General features: G+C 42.6%; 3 protein-coding genes across 4 annotated transcripts in view; 2 read left to right on the top strand and 1 right to left on the bottom strand.

The window, feature by feature from the left end:
* The window catches only part of glt8d2 (glycosyltransferase 8 domain containing 2), a 66,849-nt gene extending 62,782 nt beyond the window's left edge, over positions 1-4,067 (bottom strand). For both annotated transcript variants that reach the window (XM_084330723.1, XM_084330724.1), the window contains exon 1: positions 3,935-4,067. The gene's annotated coding sequence lies outside the window, so the exon portion shown is untranslated. The remainder of the gene's footprint in view (positions 1-3,934) is intronic.
* A 2,855-nt stretch (positions 4,068-6,922) lies between these two features.
* Positions 6,923-15,036, top strand: ankrd16 (ankyrin repeat domain 16). Its single transcript, XM_084330570.1, has 7 exons — positions 6,923-7,329; positions 7,667-7,887; positions 8,265-8,307; positions 8,969-9,077; positions 9,502-9,663; positions 9,751-9,829; positions 14,828-15,036. Exons 1-7 carry the CDS (start codon positions 6,995-6,997, stop codon positions 14,983-14,985), a joined length of 1,107 nt encoding a protein of 368 aa, XP_084186696.1. The 5' UTR covers positions 6,923-6,994; the 3' UTR covers positions 14,986-15,036.
* A 696-nt stretch (positions 15,037-15,732) lies between these two features.
* The window catches only part of gdi2 (GDP dissociation inhibitor 2), a 77,719-nt gene continuing 66,659 nt past the window's right edge, over positions 15,733-26,792 (top strand). Inside the window, exon 1 of the mRNA XM_084330845.1 lies at positions 15,733-15,872. Within this exon, the coding sequence (XP_084186971.1) occupies positions 15,828-15,872 (45 nt within the window). The 5' untranslated portion in view covers positions 15,733-15,827. The remainder of the gene's footprint in view (positions 15,873-26,792) is intronic.

The following is a 26,792-nucleotide window of genomic DNA, read 5'->3' as shown; positions in this document are numbered from 1 at the left end:
GGACACTGCAGGGACCTACGCCAGGATTCTGTTGGTGGACTTCAGCTTGGCCTTCAACACCATCCTCCCGCACATCCTGGAGCATCAGATGTCCCTGCTGCAGGTGCCGGACTATACCTGCAGGTGGATCACGGATTTCCTGACTAACAGGTCACAGCGGGTGAAGTTGGGAAATAACATCTCCGATCCCAAGTCCATCAGTACTGGCTCCCCACAGGGCTGCGTTCTGTCCCCACTACTATTCTCCCTGTACACCAACAGCTGTGTCTCTCTGCACCCCTCAGTCAAACTCCTGAAGTTTGCGGACGACACCACCCTGGTGGGTCTCATTTCCAGGGGGGACGAGTCTGCCTACAGGAGGGAGATCGAGAGGCTGCAGAGCTGGTGCAGCTGCAACAACCTGGACCTCAACGCCCAGAAAACAGTGGAGATGGTAGTGGACTTCAGGTGGAAGGCAGCCCCCCCCACCCCGATCATTCTGGGAGGCACCCCGTGGCCTCTGTGGAGTCCTGCCGCTTCCTCGGCATGACACTCTCCCGGGACCTGAAATGGGAGCTGAACACCATCGCTCTCAACAAAAAGGCCCGGAAGAGGATGTTCTTCCTACGTCAGCTGAGGAAGTTCAGGCTGCAGAGGACTATGATGGTCTAGTTCTACACCGCCATCATCCAGTCCATCCTCACCCTCTCCATCATCACCTGGTTCCCTGCAGCCACGGTCAGGGACAAGGCCAAGCTGCAGCGGGTGATACGATCAGCGGAGAGGGTGATCGGCTGCCCCCTTCCCTCCCTTGAGTCCCTACATTCCACCAGGGCCTTGAGGAGGGCAAGGAAGATCATGGCAGACCCCGCCCACCCGGGTCACGGCCTCTTCATTATGCTCCCCCACGGCAGGCGGCTACGGCTGCCCAAGACATTCAAATCCCGCCATAGACTCAGCTTCCTCCCCTCAGCAGCTCGCCTGGTAAATTAGTCAGGTGTCCCCCTGCTCCCCCCCCTCCCCCCCTCTATGGTGAGCTGCTAGGGCTGGACCTCTGGACTTGAACTGTGCTGCACTGTATCCATGTCCCCAACCACTGCACTTTACTGTCTTATTGTTGTATCACTGTTCTGTCCTGTTTTGCACTTATTTATTTATTATTATTATTATGTTATTCCTATTTGTGAAAAAATGCATGCACTGTAAGGTCAAATCACGTTCCATTTGTACCTGTACAATTATGGTGAATAAAGTCATCTGAATCTGAATCTGAGCCACACTTCTAGGCCTCTTTGCTTTTGGAAAGAATGATAAAAAAAAATTATAAAAAAAAGAGGTTGGCAGTCGGCTCCTTTCAATCGATTAGTCGACTATTCGACTAATCAGGGTCAGCCTGTGTCCCTACATGCTGGTAAAACCCACTGCCACTAGTGGTGTGCCTACATACTGATTAACTCATTGTCACTCCAGAGCGGTGTGTCGCTACATGCTGGTAAACCCACTGATACTCCAGAGACTCTGCTTGGTGAGTCTTCACATATGGTTCTAGTTTACACACCAAGCCCTTGCGGCGTTTCCTTCCTGGTGGCATTTTTCACTAAAAAAATTTCTGATTGCAATATGCCTTGGTTGCAACCCTTTACTCCCTGCTCTGATTCTCCCGTTTGGGGCCTCATCAAGTATGTAACTTTGGTATAAAGGCATTGATTTCAAACGTTAAAGTTGCTTAATGGTGCAATTTCAAAAGTGGTAAACTGTAGTAGTAGGCTGCATGTCTATGTTCTGTTTGGCTCTCTTGCATCAGCACTAAATTCACATCGATAGATTTACAGCTAATATGACCAAATCTACTTTTAATGTCACATGAAATAAAACAGGCCATGTTCCACTTTTGTTTTTGGTTTGATTGTCGATTGTTACTGTACTAACCCGGACCGATAAATATGGGTTGCTTTGGAAAACGCACCATTCCAGAAAGCAGTACTGCCCAAGATGAGCTGGCAGCCACTATGTATCATGTTCTCAAGGGGTTGAAATATAACCATTTGTTGATGTTAGCTATTCAGCTTTCATACGAGATGTGTCCCCCATGTCATGTCGAAAGTAAGTCACAGTTTAGGAATGTCACCATCTGTAGCAGCAAATCTACAGGAAGGGCCAAAGCAGGCTGTTTTTCCTGAGGAGGCCCAGGTCCTTCAACGTGTGCAATAAGCTGCTGCAGACTTTTATTTGACTAGTCCTCTTCTTCGCTGTGGTATGCAGGGGGAAGGGTGACATCAACCCAAGAGACACAAACAAACTGACCACGCTGGTGAGTAATTTAAGGCTAGCTCCGTAGTGGGAGTCCAACTGGACAATCTGGAGGTGGTTGCGGAGAGAACGAGAAGAAAGCTGGACGCTAATCCTGGAGAAACCGCCCCATCCATTCTATGATGAGCTAGCAAAGATGAAGAGCATGTTCAGCCATAGACTCACCCATCTCATACATTTATATTTATTGATAAGTTTAATCTGTTTATTTAGAATAAGACTCAGAGTATGGAGTATTGTATATTTACAGAGTGGACTTGGCTTAGCTATATATAGCAGGGTGGACTGAGGTTAGCTATATACTTTTACCTGAGGTAGACTTAGGACAGTCTGTATATACCAGGGTGGGCTGTACATAATACATATGCGCATCATCATCTATTACTACTGATAGTAATCGATTGAATTGGGCCACTCACTACTGTTCACCACTACTACTGTTATCACTATTATCATTACTACTTGCACTTTGCTCTATTATTATTACTACCTATCCTACCTGTACCCCCCCCCCCCCCACATGCTGCGATGACACCTGAATTTCCCCAAGGGGATTAATAAAGGAACACTTGACTTGACTTGATTGACATTATTGATACATATGTCTCACTTGTTCACTCACACAGAGAATAAAGTGCAGATTCGATTTTTATCCTTTTTTTTAATGTTATATATACGGTAATATATTTTATTCTTACTATCCTGGTTTGTTTGGATCTGTGTTCCTACCGGTACCTCTCCTCTCATTTTGACACCTGATTTTCTCGATGGGGATGAATAAAGGTTTATCTTATCTTATAATAACATTAGATGTCAATCAATTATTGTCACAATCTCATTGTCACAATTATGTTTTTTGTTTTTTGCAACTATCAAGATCATGCACCGCATCGAGAACATATGGACCACATTACTGTGTCGTCCTTGATGATTTATGAGATACCTGAATAAGTGTGTTACCTATCAACAATATTCTAAACGTTAACTATACTCTCAACTGTGTCTCACATAGTTTATATTTAAGTTGTTCCTTAATAAATATAACGATCATGTAGCCTACGAATAGATAATAACGTTCTACCAGTAATATACAAATGAGAACAGTTAACCAAATACTATATAGCCTAGTAAATTATTATAGACCGCACTGAAGCCCGCATGGAATAGAATAGGGGGGTAAACGCAAACCACAAAAGGGCTGGCCAGTGGCCAGTCATAGGACATTAAGTACTATCGCACTTGTAACAATGAAACAAAGTTGGAAGACTTTATTGAACACAATAGACCGGTGCCATACTTATATACAGTACTGTATGTCCATGCATTATCTTGTCAAATGTGGACATCATTTGAAAACACGGACAATATGATAAAAGGAGGTGTGTCCCTTACTTCTCCAAAACCACAGATTATGGTGTTTTTGATTAATTGAAAAGGGAAGACCCTTATGTAAACAAGTCGAAAGTATCTTTCTGGTCTTCATCCTCTTAGCAGTTGACAGTTGTTGTATTGAGCTGTACTGTATTGTACCCATTCTACAATCTGTTAATAAAGTTTTCAATCAATCAATCAATGGCTTGATACACACTGTTCTGGTTCAATCTAAAGTGCGTTCTACACTAATTGTCAAAATAAATACACTTACCGGAGAAGAAAGTGCTAATTGTTCTGATTAGGTCCCATCCGTCTCGGATGTATACTGCATTGTCTTGTAAACTCTGCAGAGTGGGACACCAACATACCGCAATCCAACTTGAACTGCTCTACACCCCCGTTTACACCCCCCCCCCGCCCCTTAAGGAAGTTCTTTCCAGATGTTTCTCATCTTGAATGAATGAATGAAAACTTTATTTAACAGATTGCAGAATGGGTACAATACAGTACGGCTCAATACATACAATTGTTAAGGGGATGCAGACCTGAGAAAGACGTTTGTCTTGTTTCCATCAGGGTCCCCCATTTTCAATTCATATAGACATTTATGACATACACAACATACATGACATTTATGGCAAAGGGACATATAGGTATTTAGTACTGATACATTTGTGACATAAGCGGTATTCAAATATACAGTACTGTTACCCCTAGATCCTGACAGAGTATATACATATGATGGGGAGGGGACTGTACATTAGGAGGGGGTGGGTGGGTGGGAGGGAAATATACATACGGCGGGGAGGGAATATATACATGCGGTGGGGAGGACACTGTCTATTAGGAGGTGGTGGGGGTTTTGGGCATTTACGGTGGCCAGTTTCGAATTGCAGCCTCCCGTAGGTGCTCTTTAAGAGCGGTTTTGAATGTGGGCAGGGATTCACATTCCTTTACAGCTTTGGGTAGGGCGTTCCACATTGTTGTGGCATAATTGCGAAACTTGTTTAGTCCCTTGTTTGAGCCGAATCTGGGTTTAACATGATTTGTTGAGCTTCCTCTGGTGTAGTGGTTGTGGTATTCACTGACCTTTGGGAAGTATTTTGACATGTACATGGGCACCCCGGTCGTATAGTGTATCTTGTAGACCAGGCCCATTGCAAGTTGCTGTACTCTGTCGTCTACTCTAAGCCATCCTAGGTTGTCAAAGTGGGCAGGGGTGAGGTGGGTTCTGGGGTTCAGGTCAAGTAGTAGTCTGACCAGTTTGTTTTGTGATGTTTGTAATTTTGTTTTAAGCGCCTTTGAGGTGCTTTGGTACCATGAGGTGCACGCATAGTCATAGTACCCTTGAATGAGTGCTCCTGCCAGAGTCTTCAGGGTATTCTTGTTTACCAGAGAGGAGATCCGGTACAAGAATCTAGTTCGTTGGTTGACTTTTTTTTATTACATTGGATGCCATTTTGTCACAGGAAAGATTTGCCTCTAGGATGGAACCCAGGTAGGTAATTTCGTCTTTCCTTGTGACAATATTGTCACCCACTGTAACTGAGAAGCCGTCGGTCTTGCTGAGTTTGTTATTTGAACCGAAGAGAATGGACTCTGTTTTGCCCATGTGTAATGATAGCTTGTTATCAGCGAGCCATATGCAGATTTTGCCTAGTTCCGTGCTGAGGGTTTTTTCAACCTGCAACTTGTTCTTGTCAGAGACCAGCAGGGCTGAGTCGTCCGCAAACAGGAACAAGTTGCAGTCACAGGCTGACGACATGTCATTTGCATAAATTAGGAAGAGTAGCGGTCCTAGTATGCTTCCTTGTGGAACACCACAGCTCACTGTGAGGGGGGGGGGGGGGGGGTACCGTTTACCTCAGGTAGGATTGCATCAAAACCAATTGCTTTTAGCTTGTCCATTAGAATGGAGTGATTGACAGTGTCGAAGGCCTTTTGTAGGTCCAGCATGACCATGCCGCAGTATTTGCCCGCGTCCACCTCTTGTTTGATGTGGTCGTTCAAATAGAGGAGGCATGTGTCAGTGGATCTTACCTTTGGGTATCCTTGAATATGCGATTGATTGATTGATTGAAAATGTTAAGGTTGCAGAATGGGTACAATACAGTACAGCTCAATACACACAATTGTTAAGGGGATGCAGACCAGAGAAACTTTCGTCTTGTTTACATCAGGGTCCCCCATTTTCAATTCATCATAAATTCATCAGATTGAATAATTAGCTCATTAGCCTGCATAATGTCACGATGAACAATGAGTTGTATGTATTTTTTTATCTGGAATAGGAAATAGATTAACTGTAATGCATTTAGGGAATAAGAAGTGGTGAACATTATCACATCTATGCCTGAATCCATAACATTGTATAGCTAAATGTACTACTATATTATTGGAAGATTAAGGGGGATTTTTTTTTTATTGTTTTTTTTTCTAAACACGAGTCAATATTATAAAACGTCATCCGAGTTTAAAACAAATTTTACGGTAAACTGTTTTAATTCATGGACTACAGTTCCCAGTGTGCAGCCCTCCTGAAAAGGGCGACCAATATAGTAACGCTGGGGTTTCTGAAACTCAACGTGTTGCATGTTCTTGGCGTGGCCTTCTCATTATTCATCCAAGTCATCATAACTCACTATACATTGATGTACCTATCGATGTACCTGCACGATATGTGTAACAGAACGGGTAGGGCGTTGCAGAAAGGTAGCCACGATTGGCCATCAATTATTTATTTGCGACGTTCGTTCTTACAGCACTATATTGGCAGCAACGCTTGGCCATATGATCACTTCCGGTTAGGCGATTTTGCCTTCAAAATAAAAGTGAGATAAATGTCATTTTAAATGCTTGGTTCTGTATGTAAAAAGTAAAATAATCATTACTGCAAATCAAACTTCGTAGATATATATAGGACAATACTTAATATTTAATGCCAAACTGTTTGGCATCCATTGATGTCCATTGCTTTGTATAACTTAATTTGCATGTATTCCATGTAAGTGTAGCACTAGCAGGCAGGAACTATTTAAGGAGCGTTGTGCCAATTGCCAACTGGGTAACCAATATTATTCTGGAGAATCTGTAGACTACATACTATCACACGTTTCACACCTACAATAATAGAGTTTGACAAGCAAAACAATGCTTTATTTCTGACTTGAAAGCTTTTATTTTGAAAATAGTCTGACAGGAAGTAAATACAATTGTGTTGTTTGCTTGACAGTCCGTTCTAACAGTCAGAGCATGCTTACAAGTTACAAACATAAATATTTAGTCTATTAGCCCCGTACCATAAAACAAAAACGTTAGTTTAAAGTTTAAAATGGACGAAAACGCATTGAAGCATTTGATCAAACTCACGCAGGACGGCCAGTTAAGCACGCTCGAAAATGAACTAGTAGCAGGCAACACAGTTGCGCTCGCTGTCAACAAGAGACATTTCGGGAGATCGGGGGACAGTCTGTTGCACTACGCAGCCCGCCATGGACATCTAGACATCTTAACGTTTTTAATAAAGGAGATAGGGATGAGTATAGAATTATACAATAACGACTACAAGAGGCCACTACACGAAGCTGCGTCCATGGGACACAATGGTTGTGTGAGTTATTTAATTAACGAAGGAGCAAAAGTCGACTGCTTAAAAAAGGCGGATTGGTAAGTAATTTTGGGATCATACAAAACATTATTTGCAATTTATGTGCAATAATTATTTGTCTGGCGCCATCTGCGGGTTTGCCGTGAAAGGGCCATGTTCTCCGATACTGGTCATCCCCCTTCGATAGCTCAGTTGGTAGAGCGGAGGACTGTAGAGGCTCAACGCTGAAATCCTTAGGTCGCTGGTTCAAATCCGGCTCGAAGGACTTTTGTGAAATCTCATCGTAACTGGCGAAGGGCAAAGTTTTGAGTACTTTGCTCTTCGTCAGTTACAATGAGATTTCACAAAAGTATATTATAATGCAGAACGGCAGCCCAATAAAGACTTCCCTTGCAGGACTCCTCTCATGATGGCCTGTACTCGGAGGAACCTGGGGGTGATTCAGGAGCTGCTCTCCCACGGGGCTGATCCCACACTGAAAAACAAGGATGGCTGGAACTCCTTCCACATAGCGTGCAGGGAAGGAGACCCCTTGGTCGTAGAGCTTCTCCTGAACGTTTCGCCCAATGTGTGGAAGACTGAGAGCAAGATCCTCAGGACGCCCCTGAACACCGCAGGTAATGGACATGTAATCAATCAGTCAATATGAATTGAAAATGGGGGACCCTGATGTAAACAAGACAAACGTCTTTCTCTGGTCTGCATCCCCTTAACAATTGTGTGTAATGAGCCGTACTGTATTGTACCCATTCTGCAATCTGTTAAATAAAGTTTTCATTCATTCATCAATCAAAGAATCAAGAGGTTTATTTGTCACATACATATCAGGGCATACAGTGAAATGCGGGTGGTCATGCCCGCATCGATTGTGCAATAATAAAATAGACATAGGGGGGAAAAATAGGTACGACACAAGATGTAGTCTAGTCCATGTGAACCACTTTGCATAACGCGTAATTGTATGCAACCTCCTTTGCTCTCTTTCCTGCTCCAGCTATGCACGGTTGTGAGGAGGTCGTTAGCATCTTGCTACAGAGGTAGGTGTCCAGCGACATAATCCAGGGGAGCCCACCTCAGAATATTTGCACATGTTTCAGGGGATAAGATGGGGTGACAGACGAGTTTGATTGTAGGTCAACACAATTAAAGACCCTTAAAACATGTTCTATATTCAATAACAATTTGTATGTTTTTTTCCCCTACCAAATTGTTCAATAAATGACAAATTTCCTTAGCAGCAAAGTAACACCTTCAGAATGCAAGGAATATGCATATTGGAAACAAGCACCCATTGATATTTAGCAGGAATTCCAAGTCGGCAGCGTATGTTCTTTCAAGACATGTCAGTACCACTACCTACTCAGCTTTGTAGCTGAAGAAAAAGTTGTCAAGTTACCCTATATTGGACCATGATACTAGGTTCGACCTATCAGTGACATCACACATGCAACTCAGATTTCAGGGAAGTACAGAGAAGCTCTCCCTCTTCAGAGGAAGAATATATAATTTATTTTGTATCTGGATACATAACAATCTGTAGTCAAACCCATACCTCCAAGAGCAGTTAAGCATAATAACATTTACATACAAAAACATTGAGCAGAGGGGATCTTTAAAGAACCTCCAAGCCAAGGTAACACAAACCCTCTGGTTCTCCTACTTAGTTTGACTGACCTTCACCTTGCCCTCTGCCTCCAGGTGCTCCTATGCTCCCGACAGCCATGACAGCTGTGGTGTGACGCCATTCATGGACGCTGTGAGGAACGGACACATCTCCGTGGCCAAACTTCTGCTGGAGATTCACCAGGTATATTTACATTCATAAAAATGCAAGTAATTATATGAACTCATACCAAATAGTAATGAGACAATGTTGGTGTGTGTATGCATACCATACTACATTGTGCACAATTGCACAGCCCCGCCCTATTTTATTATTCTATTCTATTATACTTCTATGTTAATTTAGTTTATATTCGATTTTATTCCACCTTTTTATTTTAATTCTACCATAATTGTCTGTCCGTCAATGTCGCACCAAATTCAAATTCCTTGTATGTGAAAACTACTTGGTAATAAAGACCTTTCCGATTTTAATTTAGTTTATACAGTATATTACATTTTATTCTACCTTAATTGTCTGTCTGTTAATGTCGCACCAAATCACAAAACAAATTCCTTGTATGTGCAAACTACTTGGCAATAAAGACCTTTCTGATTCTGATTCATAGGCTTCCCCCACAGCAGCTGATGTTCTAGGTGCTCAGTCTGTGCACCAAGTTGCGGTCACTGGCCAGGAGGAGGCGCTGTTGTTCCTAGTGAAAGACCTCAGTGTGGACGTGAACCAGAGAGCAACCAACATCCAACTCACCGCTCTGCATTATGCTGCGAAGGTGAGCAGCTCCAGAGCTCCGTACACGGTTTCAAGACTAAGCGGCCTCTCTTGTTTTAAAGATGATTTTTGTTGTTGTTGTTCTCAGGAGGGTCACACAAGCACTATAAAGACACTCCTGGCGTTGGGAGCGGATCTCCATAGTAGGGACATAAAGGGGAGAACTGGTAAGCAGAACGTCTCAGATTCAGATTATTGTATTGTCACATCTTTTTTAAATGTACATACAATCAGAAAAACGTGAGCTGCTTGTTTTTCCCGGCTCAATCGTAGTAGATTTGTAAACATAGTACACAACGTATATTCTATCTATACAAACTATAACTATAAACTAAATAAGTTATAAATAAACTAAACTATAAAACTAAACATAATACACAACATATAGTCTATCTATACAAACGATGCGCTATGCTAACTGTATAAATAAGCTATAGACTATAAACTAAACTATAGACTAAACATATATTCTATACGTATATATAAATGTATACAATACAAGGTGTATGTTAGCAGCAGTGTGTGTATGTAATAAGTGTGCTTGTGTGGTGTGTACTACAAGGTACTAAGTCACTAAGGTGTTTTTGTGTGTATGCTACATGTGATCTGTCCGTCAGTAGTCTGTTTGTCCGGTGGAAGTAGCTGTTCAATGTTCTCTTGGATGTGGACCTGAGACTGCGGTACTAGGGCGGGCCATATATTTTTCTTTTGGAAAATCAATCGGATGGGGTGTCTAAAATATGTGTTTTTTTGTGGGGAATTCAAATATGGGATTATTTTTCGGATCGGATAACTCTAACCTACATTGTTTTGGATTTCAAAATGGCCGATTTGACCATTTTACACCCCTTGGCCATACATGGATGCCAACATGAATCTGAAGGAAATCCTAACATGCAAGGTGTCTAAATGATGTGTTTCTTAATGGGGAATTCAAATATGAGTTCATTTTTGGGATAGGATAAATCTAACCTACATAATTTTGGATTTCAAAATGGCCGATTTTACCATTTTTCACCCCTTGGCCATACATGGATGCCAACATGAATCTGAAGGAAATCCTATCATGCAAGGTGTCTAAATGATGTGTTTCTTAATGGGGAATTCAAATATGAGTTCATTTTTGGGATAGGATAAATCTAACCTACATAATTTTGGATTTCAAAATGGCCGATTTTACCATTTGAACCCATTGGTATTGTATTACAAAATTGCCAAATTTACCCATCCCCTTTCAAACATTAAAAAATATATGGGAAATCATTTGGAACATCATTTTGGATTTCAAAATGGCTGATTTTACCATACCCTTTTACCAGGTCAGCTCCTGCCCCCTCCCCTCTGCCAACCCCTCTGTCAGTGGAAGAAAGCTAATGCTCTTTTCAAGTCACCTGTTGTCAATAAAAAGGTGACCATCATGACCAAGCTCAAGGAGATGTGGAAGCAGGCAGTGAGCTTTTATCTTGGGAGAAGCAAACTTGAGTTTAATTGTCAAGTTGGACAAGTTATTTGATATTTTAACTTGCAAGTGCCAGATTACTAGTTGTGAGGGGGCAGGTTGTGAGGGTTGTGTGATGCAAGCCCACATTAACTGTTGCTGCAGCAAAGACAAAAAGATTCCTGTGAAAGATATTGCCTACATCAAGGGACAGAGGGAAAAGGTTGGAAGTAAAGGACCACACCAAATGGCTGGAGCTGATCTGCCTGAGCACAAGAGACAGGTGAAAACATTGGAAAGGCAGGGGATGGAAAAGAAGGCAGAGAAACGGAGAAGGGGCAAAGAATAAAGCTTTGCAGCAGCAGACAAGGTCGCCAGGAAGGATGTTGAGAGCCTCCTTACAGTCCCTGAAGTTGAGCTCATTCCTGAAACTGGCCCTGCAGCTTCAGCAAAGCTACGGAAAAATTATGATGAGATTCCAAACATCGCCCTTGCTAGTGTAAGGTATGGCATAGGTCTAAGGCCAACTGCAGCTATAACAACTGCAGCTCTGATTGATGCAGGACTCATCTTAGAAGATGACACAAGTAAAGTGATTGATAAGAACAAGGTTAAGAGAGCACAAGAAAAGTTGATGCAAGAGCTGGGGGAAGAGTTTGAGGAGAAGTGCAGGGAGGAGGGGGGATCTCCTGTATCCTCTTTGATGGGCGGATTGACATGACCAATGTGATGATGGAAGCTGAGGGCAGTGACCAATCTTTTCCTGCAAAGATCAAGGAAGAACACTATAGTGCAGCTAGTGAGCCTGGCAGCAACTATCTGTTCCACTTTACACCAGAGAAAGCAACTAAACAGGAGTCCCACGCAGAGAAGATTGCTAAGGTCCTGTTTTCCTGGCTGAAAGAGAGAGGTTCTGATAAGACCTTGTAGGCCATTGGAGGAGACTCAACCAATGTCAACACTGGAGTGAAGGCAGGTGTAATGCGGAAGCTGGAGCTGCACCTGGGGAGAAAGCTGGTCTGGTTGGTGTGCAACCTGCACACTGGTGAACTTCCACTGCGCCGTCTCATTGTTGAAGTTGATGGGGCTACTCTGTCAGACAACAAATTATCTGTGCCCATAGGACAGCTCCTTGATTCTGTTACAGACTTGGAGATCAATCCTAACTTCACCAGGATCTTTCTTGGCCCTCCGCTGATCAAGCTGCCTGAGAAGATCATTCAAGATCTCTCAACTGATCAACACTATGGCTATAAGCTGGTCTGTGCAATCAGGGATAGAGTGCTTTCTGCGAGGCTGGCTCTGCTGGAGATTGGACCGGTAAACCACAGCCGCTGGCTCACCACAGCAAACAGACTCCTCAGGCTCTGGGTGTCAAAGCATCAACTTAAAAGAAAGAACCTGAATAATCTACAATGCATTGTGGAATTCATCATTGGGGTGTATTATGCATGTTGGTTCAACATGAAGGTCAAGCACTCCTGGATCGAAGGGCCTAGGCACATCCTGTTTCAGCTGGACTGCCTCAAGTCTCAGAGGAAGGAGGTGCTGGATGTTGTGATGCCAACTGTGAGAAGATCTGCTTGGTATGCCCACAATGAAGCCATCCTCCAAACACTGCTGTGCTCTGAGGATCAAAAAGAGAGAATTGAGGGGGTGGAGAGAATCCTGGCCATCAGGGGAGAGGGGGATCCAGACACTCAGCTGGGAGACTCCTCTGTCAGGATCAGAAGAACACCTCACATCAATAGTGACGCTTCCAGCATTGGTGGCTTAATCAGCTGGTCAGAAGATGTGTCTCACCTGCTCCCTAAGCACCTCCGAGGTGAAGAACTTCATCAACACCCCCATGGAGGTTCTCGACTGGCCTTGCCACACACAAAGCATCGAGAGGGTTGTTAAAATGATGACTGAGGCCTCTGCTAAGTACTTTTCACAAGAAAAAAGGGATGGAGGGATCTCAGGGCTCAGGAGACCAGCAGGAGGCTGATGTCCAAGAATGAATCCAAGCAGGACTTGTGCACCCTGATCAAATTTAAGAAGATAGGGGATTGATGGAGCCCCATGGATTTTCTCAATACATTGAGACGTTTGTTAAAATGGTTACAGAGGTTTCTGCCGAGTAGTTCTGGAAAGAGCTCACCTATTTATGGCTGACGTTGACTTTAAGTTTGTGTTTGTAGGTTGGTGGCTAAAGCAGTACAGTAGGAGATCTTGCTGTCCAAGAATGAGTCCAATCAAGATATTGGAACCTGGCAAAGTTTAAGAAGTCAGCAGATCGAGATTTAGCACTTAGGTGTTTGTGTGCATTACAAATACAATTTATTATTGTTAGTATTATTATTATTATTATTGATCTTTGGAGTTGTATCCAGTTATATACAGTTCACTTGTTAATACATTTGATGGCTTTGTCATTATAAATGATTTCCCATCTTTGAAAGGGGATGGGTACATTTGGCAATTTTGTAATACAATACCAATGGGTTCAAATGGTAAAATCAGCCATTTTGAAATCCAAAATAATGCAGGTTAGAGTTATCCTATCCCAAAAATGAACTCATATTTGAATTCCCCATTAAGAAACACATCATTTAGACACCTTGCATGTTAGGATTTCCTTCAGATTCATGTTGGCATCCATGTATGGCCAAGGGGTGAAAAATGGTAAAATCGGCCATTTTGAAATCCAAAATTATGTAGGTTAGAGTTATCCTATCCCAAAAATGAACTCATATTTGAATTCCCCATTAAGAAACACATCATTTAGACACCTTGCATGTTAGGATTTCCTTCAGATTCATGTTGACATCCATGTATGGCCAAGGGGTGAAAAATGGTCAAATCTGCCATTTTGAAATCCAAAACAATGTAGGTTAGTTATCCGATTCGAAAAATAATCCCATATTTGAATTCACCACAAAAAAAACACATATTTTAGACACCCCACTCGATTGATTTTCCAAAAAAAAAAAAAATATGGCCCGCCCTACTGCGGTACCATCTGCCAGACTATTGGCCATTGGAACTTAACCTTCAACCGTACATGTAAAAGTAAAAACTTAGAGATCTGTCTGGTACTTTTTGTGACAAACACATATACTGGTAACACTAGTCAGCTCAGTGAAATTAAACAAATAGCCTGAGTTGCTGATATGGTGAAATAAAATGGTATTCTAAGCTATTCTAAGCTGAAGTCTAAGCCGAAGCTTTAGATATTGCAGGTTCAGTCGGGGGGGGGGGGGGGGGGGGCATTTCAGTCCATCCAAGATATATCAGAAGTAAAAATTATAAGCATTGTTAGTGACTCTGAAGAATCACATGTAATGCCTACCAAACAGCGCCACGTCCCTAAATGTGGCCTATATAAGGCATAGAGATACTTACTCAGAAAACCCATGATTTCCACTCATACCGATTTCTACTTCCAACTGGGCTTGAGAGGTACAATTTATGGGGCCTCCATATGCGTTGACACACAGTATTTTGGGGTTAACAAAATCCCCATGCCTTTTCATAAGCACAAGCAACCTCAAAACAATTACGAGAGAGAGAGTGCTAGTGGATATTTTAAAGATGGGGGTGATATGGTCGTACCCTCATCAAGGATCCTAGCAGCGCAGTTTTGGATATACTGAATCTTCTGGATGTTCTTGCTAGTGATCTCTACGCAGGTGTATAAACCACGATGTTAGTGTTTCACTTCCTGTTTCTGTTCCCTCACCAGCACTTCACATGGCGTGCATTGGGCAGCATGCAGACGCAGCCAGGATTCTTCTACAGGCGGGACTGAAAGACACAGAGGATGAGTCTGGCACCACGGCACAGCAGCTCGCTAAGAAACCAGACGTACTCGGGGTGTTTCAGTGTGACTCCCCACAATAAATGGTGTAAACGAGGAAACAGTTACTGCTGGAATACATAAAATGTCCCTAAAACTTGAATCTAATGTCATTGCAATGTGATTGTTTGTTGGACTTGACTGTGTTATGATAATAAAGTCTACAACACATGAATTCATTCTCACCTGACTCACCTGGCATACTTATAGCCTAGGCCAATGGTTCTCAAACCTTTTCATGTCAAGGACCCACAAATTGATATGAAATTGACCAAGGACCCCTATTTGATAAGATAGTGTCCCAGACACCCCCATCTGAGAACAAATGTGCTTTTATATATGATTTAGTGCAGAATTCCACAACTGTCTATAATGTACATAGGCAGGGATAGACCCCACTCAGAGCCACTGGCCTAGGCCATTTGCGTAGATATTGTTTAGTTAAAGACAAAACACTTTTATCCAATGGTGGAAAACAGATTATCGTCAAGGACTATAGACTGAATCCGACCCATAGTGTGTGCTTACCAATCAGGTAAGACTTGCTTTAAGTTTGCCAAGTCCATGCAGACAAATATAAGCCTACTGCCCTACATAACACTGACTATATTATGAATTACATGCAATTGCTGATAACATTTTGAAGATACAGTCACAAAGTGCATTTCATACAAGCGTAGTGATATGTTGAGAGATATGTTAGTTTGATTGCTTATCGACTGCAGCAGCTCAGATGCAGACAGGTTGACACAGTCAGTGACAGATGATAAGCTCCTCCCATGTGAGACGCTTGACGTTGAACCGCAGCCCCTTTCGTTTCCAGCTTTGCTGATCTCCATTTTCTTCGGACCGATATTCAGGAATAGAAGAGCAAAGACTTGGAAAAATGAATGAAGAATACGACGTTATCGTGTTGGGGACCGGACTGACGGTAAGGGGCAAACAAATAGAATGAAAATGCAACGTTGGGACGTGATTTGCAACCTGTTTGCGACATAGCACTTGAGACTGCTCTGGTTTGCGCTAGCCGGGCCTAATCATCGCAATATCTAGCTAAGTAGCTAGCTTAGCTAACAGTAAGTAGCAAGCTTAGCTAACGGCACACCTGTGCTACGTGTACTATTTGTCATCTCGTGTGCTGTTTTTCTTTTGTTAGTGTTAAATAAATGGTTTGACATCTGCTACTAGGCGTTCTACGTTAGCTTACGTGATAACTTGTAGCTCAAGTCTAAGTACAGTACACTGGCTAGCCATTGTGTCCAGGCGGGGCCAAGCTCGCTCGAGCGAGTAGCTAGGTGAAAACAAGACTACCCTAGCGGGCTAACGTTAAGAGTAAAGACTTTTTTTTACAGATTTGCCTGCTGTCACGCAAAGCATACTCATTAACCAGATGCCTAAAGTTATCCCATAGCTCACGTTAGCATTTCGAATTTGAATTGAACTTACGTTTGCTATATTCAGGACTGAACTTCCATGTGATACGGTTAGCTAGCTGTTAGCCGCCCTATGTTTTCGACGCGTATCAAAAGGCAGGTAGGAGGAAAGGTGGACAGTTTGTTGGTGGCGCGAGCTTGTCGTCGTCGCGGCGACCGGATACAAACCGGTTCCTACTGGATCAACACCTAGCACCGCAGTGCGCGAGCTGGGGGTACATGGCGTTTAGGCAACAGCTGACTTCACCCAGGAGAAACGTCGTTTAGGCCAAAACCAACCCTAATGTTTGTAACTATGATGATAAGCTGCACCTCTTCGTCTCGTCGACCCGACTTGAACTTGTTGCATCACTTCTAAACGACACACAACAGCCGGTTAACCTTTTCACTGGCACACGACAGAATTAACCCTTTACTATCACCGGCTGTTGTGTGATAGTAAAGGGTTACCTTCTGTCGTGTGGCAGTGAACGGGTTAACCGGCTGTTGTGTGGCAGTGAAATGGTTAACCTTCTGTGTATTGTCTCAGTGAAAGGGTTAACAGTTTGGTATAGTGCAGCAGTGAAACAGGGTTAATCATGTTGTAGCACCGCTGACTTAAATTACAATGTTGACTGATAAGCTATCTGCATCGCCCCCCGAAATTAACCCTGCTGAATGAATTAATGAATGAGAACTTTATTAACAGATTGCAGAATGGGTACAGTACAGTACAGCTCAATACATACAATTGTTAAGGGGATGCAGACCAGAGAAAGACTTTCGTCTTGTTTACATCAGGGTCCCCCATTTTCAATTCATCGTAACATATATGACATACATGACATACAGATAGACAGTACTGCTACATCTATACATTTATGACATACCAGATTTGCAATTACAGTACTGTTTGTGATACAAAAAGAGTCCAGAAAGAAAAGAGTATATACATTAGGCGTAGAAACTGTACATTGGATTGGGTTGGTGGGGGTGGGGGGGGACTGTACATTGGAGGTGGTTTGGTGGGTGGGGGGGTATAACCGGCTAACGGCCGGTTATACCACCACGGTATTATTAATAATACACACAGCCATTCCGTCGCTGTACCTCAAGTACACCAGTATGACTGAACTCGTGATGAATTTAGTACTTTGCTTAGAGGCCCACGGTCAATTTCCTGTCTTGTCAGCCTAAATTAATCGCAGGCCTACAGTAAATTACACAGGTTTCGATCACTTAGCAGAGTTGGGCTTGGCATTTGCATTTCACATATCTCTAAAATTGCTGTGGGATGCCGTTGAATCAATGATTGTACTTGGCAGTTGTTTGTATACACGTGTATTTGCAGTGCGACAGGATGTGGCGGTGTCGAAGACTTTTGGCTGGTCAGCGGCTGCAGGGTTTTGGCAGCAGCGCAGAAAGGGGTTGGATTTAGGGATTCGCAAGGCAAGCCCTGTGTTGCTTTAGCTGGCAGATGGGTGTGGTAGGGCCACCGGAGGAACTGAAAGTAGGCTACATTACACACTGCAGGCCTAGTTATGCAAAAGCTAGTCATAAATGATAAAAATGTTTTATTTTTTTATATAGCAGCTTTTATCCAAAACACTTTACAATTGTGTTCCTCACATTTTTACCCATTCACTCACACATTCACACACCAAAGGCATGCAAGGTGCCAACCTGCTCATCGGGAGCAGTTAGGGGTTAAGTGTCTTGCTCAAGGACACTTCGACACACTGCCCGGCAGGAGCAGGAATCTAACCGGGAACCTCCAGATTACCAGGCAACTGCTCTACCTCCCGAGCCACTGTCGCCCCTAGTCATGATGACACCCCAACTGACCTAGGAGTCCTATCTGCTCTGTGATAGGCTCAGGCGGCCCCCAATGACATAAATCACGTTTGTCAGATTAAAGGGGCACTTTACCGGTTTTCAACTTTAATCCTATCGTTCTGTTCTGAGGAGGACATGTTCGGACATATAACTCACTGACTCATTCTCTGTATCGAGAGCTCAGCCACATCGACACTCCAAGACATTCCTCCCGGTGGCCAAGTCACAGAGAGGAGAGCTCTAGCCAACACTGAGACCTCTGCAGGCATTATTTCCTCAACCATTTCTTCAAAGTTCCTCGAGTTGCTACGTCTTCCTTTTCTTCTTTTCCCTTCTGGTGCCCAAGTCATTGCTATGTTGCAGTCGTTGTTGTGGTCTTGCCTCAGTATGTGTCCTATGATCTTCCATCTTCGCCACTTCACTTCCTTGCTCAACGGCTTCATGCCGGCTCTTTCTAGTAGCTCTACGGTGCTGATGCGTTCTTGCCACTGGATTCTGAGGATTCTTCTGAGGCATCTGTTATGGAACACGTCGACTGACGACTGATTTGTTGTCTCCCTTGTTCATCTTCCAAGACCAAACACTACAATATACAAAACAAAAACATGCAAAATAAAATAAAAGGGAGAATCCGCAAGATTGAGTAGAGAACACTACTGCCAGATTCACTCTTCTGTGATCCAAGGCCCTTGATTTTGTGGTCAAAGTTGATGATCGATGAAGACCTTTGGAAACGGCTTGAAAGTCTAGTGGGAGAATATAATGTCAAGTATATAATATATATCCATATTTACAGTGTATATTTCTATCCACATCTGTCTGCACATACCTGCATATAATCCTTTTTACATACCTGTAGATTCTATATCCTGTACACTGCTGGCCAGTATGCAGGGGGCGAAATTAACTTTTTGACTCACCGGCCAGTGGCGGGTAGATGGGAAGAATCTACCCGCCAAGCATATTTCTTACCTGCCAACTTTTTTTTGATTAAAAAAATAATAATAATTATTTTATATATTTTTTTAATAAAATATATATATATTATATAATCATACTTGTAGTTGTATTATCTGCGAGACATCGCCACCTCGCTGTTTGCAAACAGCTCCGCTGTCTGTGTGTATACTCGAGTGGCCTCCAGCTCCAGCAAGGATTCTCCGGCGCTGCAGCTGGACCCTAAACTCTACATTCAGCATGAAAGGATTCTTCTGCGCTGCAGCTGGGCCCTATTCAGCAGCCCTCATGCGATGTAAGCCAGGGGCTCGAATACGCATGTTGTAGGACATTGATGTCAGGAGCTATCTGTAGCTACTGCTGGATGGCGTTGGGACAACGCCTCTGAACTATTTAGTTTACTGGGACATTTCGTAGTGACTAGTGAGCTAACGTGGGCTAACATGAGCTACCTAGCCAACGGAGGTATTATGCACTGGACACTTGCTGGAGCAGTTGTTGATGTCGGGAGCTATCAGTAGCTAGCCGGCTGGATAACGTTACACAATGCCTCATGTATTAAACTAAAAGTGAATAGTTGACTGGGTCATTTTGTAACAGTAGCTAACATTAGCTCACGGAGGTCCCTCTGACTAGACTAACGTCACAGTGACTGTCCTCTGTTTACATGCAGCATACAGAAACGGGTGCGGGAGGGGTAGGAGGAGCAGTGCGCGGTGCGCTGCATGTCTGTGCACTGCTGAGACAGCGAGTGAGAACTCCGCTCAGAATTGGATCATGATTTTCGGTTTTCACATGACTATTTGATTGCCCGCCACACGGCGGGCAGACCTCTCAGTGGGAGTCGCCAAACGTAAAAAGTTTAAAAACTGATCGCCAATGGCGCTTGGCGGGCTCTAGTTTCGCCCCCTGCCAGTATGATTTACTATCATAGTCTTTATACCTGTATCACTGTACATTAATACTACACCCGCTGTACATCCATCTGATTAGTTAAGGATGAGCTAAAATGCTAATCAGAGTCGGACTCATTTATATATTTGATACCAATATAATCACCTGTACATTATATATTACTATTGCACTTTACTGTTACATGTACACTCTGGCTGGATGCCAAACCTCTTTTTGTTGTACTCTGTACATGTGCTGCATAATGACAATACATTTTAATCTAATCTAAGGTGCTGCACACAAATGCCTTGAAAAGTCTAGGTGGTGGATATAATGTCAAGGTGCTACACACACAACCTCAGCCTATCCCAGCGCGACACTCATCATCGTGGCCCTTTGAACCTCAGATGGATGACCCCCCCCCAGCGAGACGTACGGACTATGGACGCGTTGCTTGCCATAAACCCGCCTCCTGGTATACAGCCTAGGCCCTAGGGGTTAAAGATTGAACCAGGACTTCTTCCTCTGCGCTGAGTCTGCGTTTTACCGGCGTGGTTTCCTTCCTACCCGACTAACCCCCCCCCTCTCGGCACGTCTGCCGGTCCGGTGTCTGCTGGCAGAGCTTCTGGTGACTGGGCCGCCACCCTCGGCTGTATGTCAGAGCCTATATTTGTATAAGCAGCACAGCGAGCCACCGGTAAAGGCCGCCAGAGTCTCATGTCATGCCGGACACGGTGACGCATCACTATTCCTGCTGCCGTATTTCCTTACACGTCATGACTTCAGTATACCAGCTTCACAGAACCACGGAGGACTCGGGAGACGACTTGGGGGGGGGGGTTTCCTTTGAACCCTTTCACTACCACACTACAGAAGGTTAACCCTTTCACTACCACACTACAGACAGTTAACAGTCTGTAGTGGTAGTGAAAGGGTTAACCTTCTGTAGTGTGGTTGTGAACGGGTTAACCGTCTGTATTGTCGCAGTGAAAGGGTCAACCCTTTGTTGTGTGGCAGTGCAAGGGTTAACCTGTATTGTCGCAGTGAAAGGGTTAACCCTTTGGTAGTGTGGTAGTGAAAGGGTTAAGTGGCAAAAGTACAACATGGAATTGATGACGCTCAGGCATTTAACCTCTGAACTCTGTTGACCATACAACATTTTCTACATATCCACTGTCTACAACTGCCTTGCACTGTAATCTGGATTCTGCGTACCATACTGCCATACGTTTTGTAACGGGTGCAGGCTCTCGCACCCACCACTGCACTTTGTATCAGTCATTAGGATGGTCCTCTCTGTACCAAAGAAGACAATCGCACATGTTGATTTTTATCCTTAAGTCATTGCTAGGTAAGCTGCCCTTATATATCTCCAGACTTCTGTCCTTTTATACTTGCTTTTTTAATACCAGACGAGCAGCAAATGGGATGCTGTTAAATGTTCCTTTGATGCAGTCAGAGCTTGGTAAAGCTGCATTCTTCCACTATGCTCCCTTTTTATGGAATATGTTGCAAGTAAAACTTTGTCGACTACAGGCACTTCCTACTGTGAATGCTTTTAAAGGTATGCTACGATTGGCCCTTTATGAAACATGTAACTGTTTTACCTGATGCTATTGTTGATGTGATTATGCTCCTTGCCACTGCACAAATGACCCTCTGTATTTGAATTGTATGTTTTTTGTTTAATGCCCTGTTTTATGTTGAAACTTGTTGTGTGCTGTGTTGGTCAGGACTCCCTGGAAGAAGAGATCTTGTATCTCAATGGGACATTCCTGGATAAATAAAGGATAAATAAAAAATTTAATAAATAATCATAACTACCTATCTCATCCTATAGTAAATCTACCCATATATGACTGTTTACATACTTATGATAGCCATGTACAATAATTAGGGATGCACCGATCTGACTTTTTCAGTCTTGATACCGATACCTGGGTTTGGGTATCGGCAAATACCCATCCGATTTCTTTTACAAAAAAGTTACAAAAAAATAAATGTATCAGTTTTTTTATTTTTTTATATATTTTGTTTTTAAGAATTGTAAAGGATCACAAGTGTGTTTTTGATTTGTTGTAAACAAAGACAGAAAACAAACTTCATTCATTCAATTAATAAACTGTATGCCTCACTGTCACTGTGTGGAAGAGACTGGGATCATTCTTTTGTGCAAGGCAACATCAGGCTTGACTTAAAACATTACTTTCCTAACTTAGTGAAACTAAATGTAACAAATTAACACATAGATATAAATGTACTGAGGGCGGCTACGTGGCGCAGTGGGCAAGGCGCTCGCAACGAATGCTGGAGACTAGGCTCGAACAGGATGCCTTCTGTTCGAGCCCCGCTCTCCACATTGCTTTCAGTTTAGCTGGTCGTCCACAGTAATACACATTGGCCGTATTACGGGGAGGGAAACTGAAGGGTGGGGATCGGGCGTTGTGGACAGCGACTCCTACAGGTCGGTTGGTGCGCCTGCACAGTAGAATCAAGAAGCGACGGGGCCCCTCCAAAGCCCAGACCCCCGGCGCTGAAAGATCGAGCCGCGCAGGTGAAAAGATGCGACGGCTGTTACCTCGAGTATCGGAGGGGACTCGTGCTATGTATGACTTAGTCCACATTGCAGCCGGCTTGTGGGAGGCAAGAAACAACGTTCGAAGACAGGGGAGGGTTGAATTGGACGATATGAAAATTGGGATGGGAGAAAAATAGAAAATGGGAGAAAAAGTGGATAAAAAAAAAAGATATAAATGTACTGAATGGTTATTTCTTATTTTATTTATTATACATTTATTTTTGTTTTTTTAAATAAAGAAAATCCGATATATATATATTTTTTTACCGATACCCGATCCAGCTATTTTACTGATATCGGCGGCCGATACCAATATCGGATCGGTGCATCCCTAACAATAATGCTATTTTACTGTATATATATATATATCCCTGTTCACTAGGGCTGTCTTAAATACTTCGAAGCTTCGTTCGATGGCACAAGCTTCGAACATTAAAAAAAAAATCAAAGTTTAAAAAATTATTATTATTATTTTTTTTATATACTTCTGTCTATGTGTGTGTGTGTGCATGGGGCCATTGGGTGGGGCCGGGGGACAAATACACTGGAGGAAAGGAACCCAGCTCAGCACTGCCCAAATTAGATCATCACTATTGCCTGTTTGAAGGATATCATCCTCAAACACATATACACCACCTACACGCCTATTCTCAGTCCTTGCCCCACAATGGTGGAATGAACTACCCACTAGGGGTGCACCGATATGAAAATTGGCCACCGATACCGATACCGATTGTTCAACTAACACAATCGGCCGATACCGATACCGATACCGATAATTGTGGCAAAAAATAAGTTTTTTTTTTTTTTTTTTTTTTTTTTTTTTTTTTTATAAATGAAACTACTGTATATTTGTATGTGTGTTTGTATTTGTAGGCATCTTTACTTACTTAAAAAAGGAAACATCAAGAAATATGTTTATGGTATCACTGATCCCTCTCCCAGTATCGTCTGGCGGCCTGCAGAGGGATACTATTTTCTCAACCAGAGCTTTCAACCAATGCAATGGAACCATTCTGGCGGCCTGCAGCGGGATACTATTCTCTCAACCAGAGCTTTCAACCAATGCAATGGAACCATTTTGATTGACAGTCGATTCTGCCAATTACGCCACACCGCTAGCACCCACCTCCTGCTTACCACCAAGCGTTTATTCATTTTTCTACTTCGGGGCATGCCGCCATTGATCTGCTTGCTCGAATGCGAGTCAAACTTAGAACCACAACAAGCTAATACGTTAGCTGCCCGGCAGTGCCCGCCGACCAGCGCGCTCCACAGGATGGCCAAACGAGACACAATGATTTTACTGCAACAAATTTTATAATAAAACAAAGCCTTTCTATACATTTGTCTGGTTGAAAACTTTATTAACAGATTGCAGAATGTGTAGTTGGGTACGGAATGAGCAACGGAATGTAACCGAGCTATGCACGGCTTGCTTGCTATCTTCGGGTAAATACTATGCTGATGTAATTGAACGTGTAACTAACTATAATAACGTTAATGCCACAAAACGAATGTTTGTGTCATTTTAACAGCAGATACTTTCTTAAATGCCATCCTCCCGACAGAGCGGTGTTGATGGGGAGCTCTGATGGATTCGCTTGGTTGTGTTATTAACATTGAACAGCTAACCGAAAGCTAGGGTTAACTAATGTTAAAGGTTTAGCCATAACGTTACGTTGGCTAAAGTTGGGGCTATTCTTAATCCAGTAATAATGGCTGCAGACCTGCAAGCAAAGTACAGCAAGTTGGCAAAGGAGTATTCCAACGTAAATCACATTTTCACCAGTAACGTTAGTCTTCTGCCTCCCGGCTATGAACGGACTCGGAGTAATGCCTTGCTGCTATGGGTAATAATAATATGCTGATGTTATTGTCCGTGTAACACTAACTATATAACGTTAATGCCACAAAACGAATGCCTTGTTAATCATAAATAGTAACTTTGATGCAGTAGCTTGTGTGTGTGTGGGGGGGACGGCGGGCGTTGTGCAGGTAGGTCGCGAGTGAATTTTTTTTTTGCCTTTTGACGCTACACAAATGGATGGTTAGTTATCGGCGACTGCTATCGGCACATTTGAGCTTATCGGCCGATAGGCCGATAGCAGTCAACAAGGCACTTATCGGCCGATACCGATACCCGACCGATATATCGGTGCACCCCTACTACCCACCCCAGTTAGGACAGCCGAATCCCGTCCAATCTTTCGCCGTCGACTAAAGACTCACTTCTTCAACCATTATCTGAAATAAAATAAAAAAAATAAAATAAAAAAAATCTAACCCTAACTAACCTTACTGTCATGCACTTGTCCTAATAAACTAACCTACACTGTAACACGCAACACTTTGATGAATATTGTTACTCAGCTGATAGAGTTGTATCCTTCCTGATGACCTGTCGTACAGAACTTGTAAGTCGCTTTGGATAAAAGCGTCAGCTAAATGACTAAATGTAAATGTGAATGTAAATGCCTTGTAGAATTCCACACATAAAAAAGAAAGATACTGGGATGAATAAACAAAATAGGAAATAAAATGTAGAAATGCATGCAATACATAAATAAATATGAATCTCCATATATGAAATAGAACATTTAGATAAGGTGCTACTGAGATGTTTTGGTGAGTTCTTTGTTTTTTTGTGGAAGTAGCCCTTCTTAAAAACATTCACTGATAATTGGTCTGTAGTGGAGTCTACAAGGTCTACATTGCCGGACCATGTAGAATCCGGACCTTGTAGACTGACATAATTCTGTGCATAGTTTAGTCTACACAGGCCATATTTCAAATAATCAAAACATTACTTCATTCATCTTAAACATTCTTGATTTGGGGGATTGGTAGTTCCCATGAAATCTGAAGTTGTTCAAACGACAACAGCGATCCACCTTGAATTAAATCACACAGCCGTGTTGGCTACGTCAGTCACGAAAGGGGCTACTTAATTCATTAATCCAATCCACTTTATTTATAGAGCACATTTAAAAACAACAAAGTTTACCAAGTGCTGTACAAGTCCCACAACATAAGATACAAAAAAAAAAAAAAATTATAAAAAAGAAAATTAATTAATAATTTTTTTTTAAATTCGAAGCTTCGAATTAAAATCGAAGCTCGGCCCCGAAGCTTAGATTGCCAAAAAAAATCGAAGGTCAGCCCTACACATACCTGTATGTATGTATGTATTATATCTGTATACCTACTCTTACCATACTACTGGCCAGTATGACTCACTACCATAATATATTTATACCTGTATCACACTGTACATAATATATATATATATATATAATATAACACACACACACACACACACACTTATAGCAGACGGTTTAGCATATATTACTCGGTAGCTTGTTATAGGATATCACATTTAATCACTTGTACATTGTATATTACTATTGCACTTTACTGTTACATTTGCACTCTGGTTAGATGGCAACTTTTGTTATGTCTGCTGGGGGGGGGGGGGGGGGGCTTTCTGATTTGTGAAATCAATGGTTTGTTTTTACAGAAATCATGACATGCTTAGATAGATACAGTTTAATGAACAGTTTAATTTAGGAACTATTTTCTACCGTAAGTTCACCCCCCCCTCGCCTATGATAATATATGGTGCATTAGACCGAAAAGGCCTGTTATGTTGTTGTCGCATCAGAGAGAGGATGCAACGTGTCTGAAAATGTGCCACACAGACAAGACTACAGTCGCCGTCGGGTAGCATTGAGGTTTTTCCACTTGGTCGACAATCGACTTTCCAGTTTCCACTAAGAGACCTGTCACATCCTCTGCAGCCCTGTGGGCGTTTCTTAGGGGACATCTGCCCATCATGTTGTTGGTTGCTTTGCTCTGTCCATTCATGGTACTTACTTTGTCATTTATGGTACTACTAGAGTTGGGTACCGTTCACATTTGAACTGATACCGGTACCAGTTCCTGGAATTCGGTATCTGTACCAAACAGTGCTTTTTCCCCCGGTACTTAACTCTAACTGTAATAATAAAAAAAATATGATTTCAGTTGTTAAAAATAATAATAAAAAAAAAATCCCAACTCAATTTCAACATTGTTATTTATTGTAACACACCACACAAAATAAATCGCATGATCATGTATTGTGTTTTTAAATATCAACATTATCTGGCCATCCTCAGTAAATACTATCAAA

The sequence above is a fragment of the Notolepis coatsorum genome, assembly GCF_963971535.1.
Source record: "Notolepis coatsorum genome assembly, chromosome: 15".
Lineage (NCBI taxonomy): Eukaryota > Metazoa > Chordata > Actinopteri > Aulopiformes > Paralepididae > Notolepis > Notolepis coatsorum.
This window is presented reverse-complemented; position numbering and strand designations above follow the sequence as displayed.

Coding starts and splice junctions, on each gene's coding strand:
- ankrd16 (XM_084330570.1), top strand. CDS start 6,995: ATGGACGAAAACGCATTGAAGCATTTGATCAAACTCACGCAGGACGGC. Junction 7,330..7,666: donor TGCTTAAAAAAGGCGGATTG/GTAAGTAATTTT, acceptor CTTCCCTTGCAG/GACTCCTCTCATGATGGCCT. Junction 8,308..8,968: donor GTTAGCATCTTGCTACAGAG/GTAGGTGTCCAG, acceptor CTCTGCCTCCAG/GTGCTCCTATGCTCCCGACA.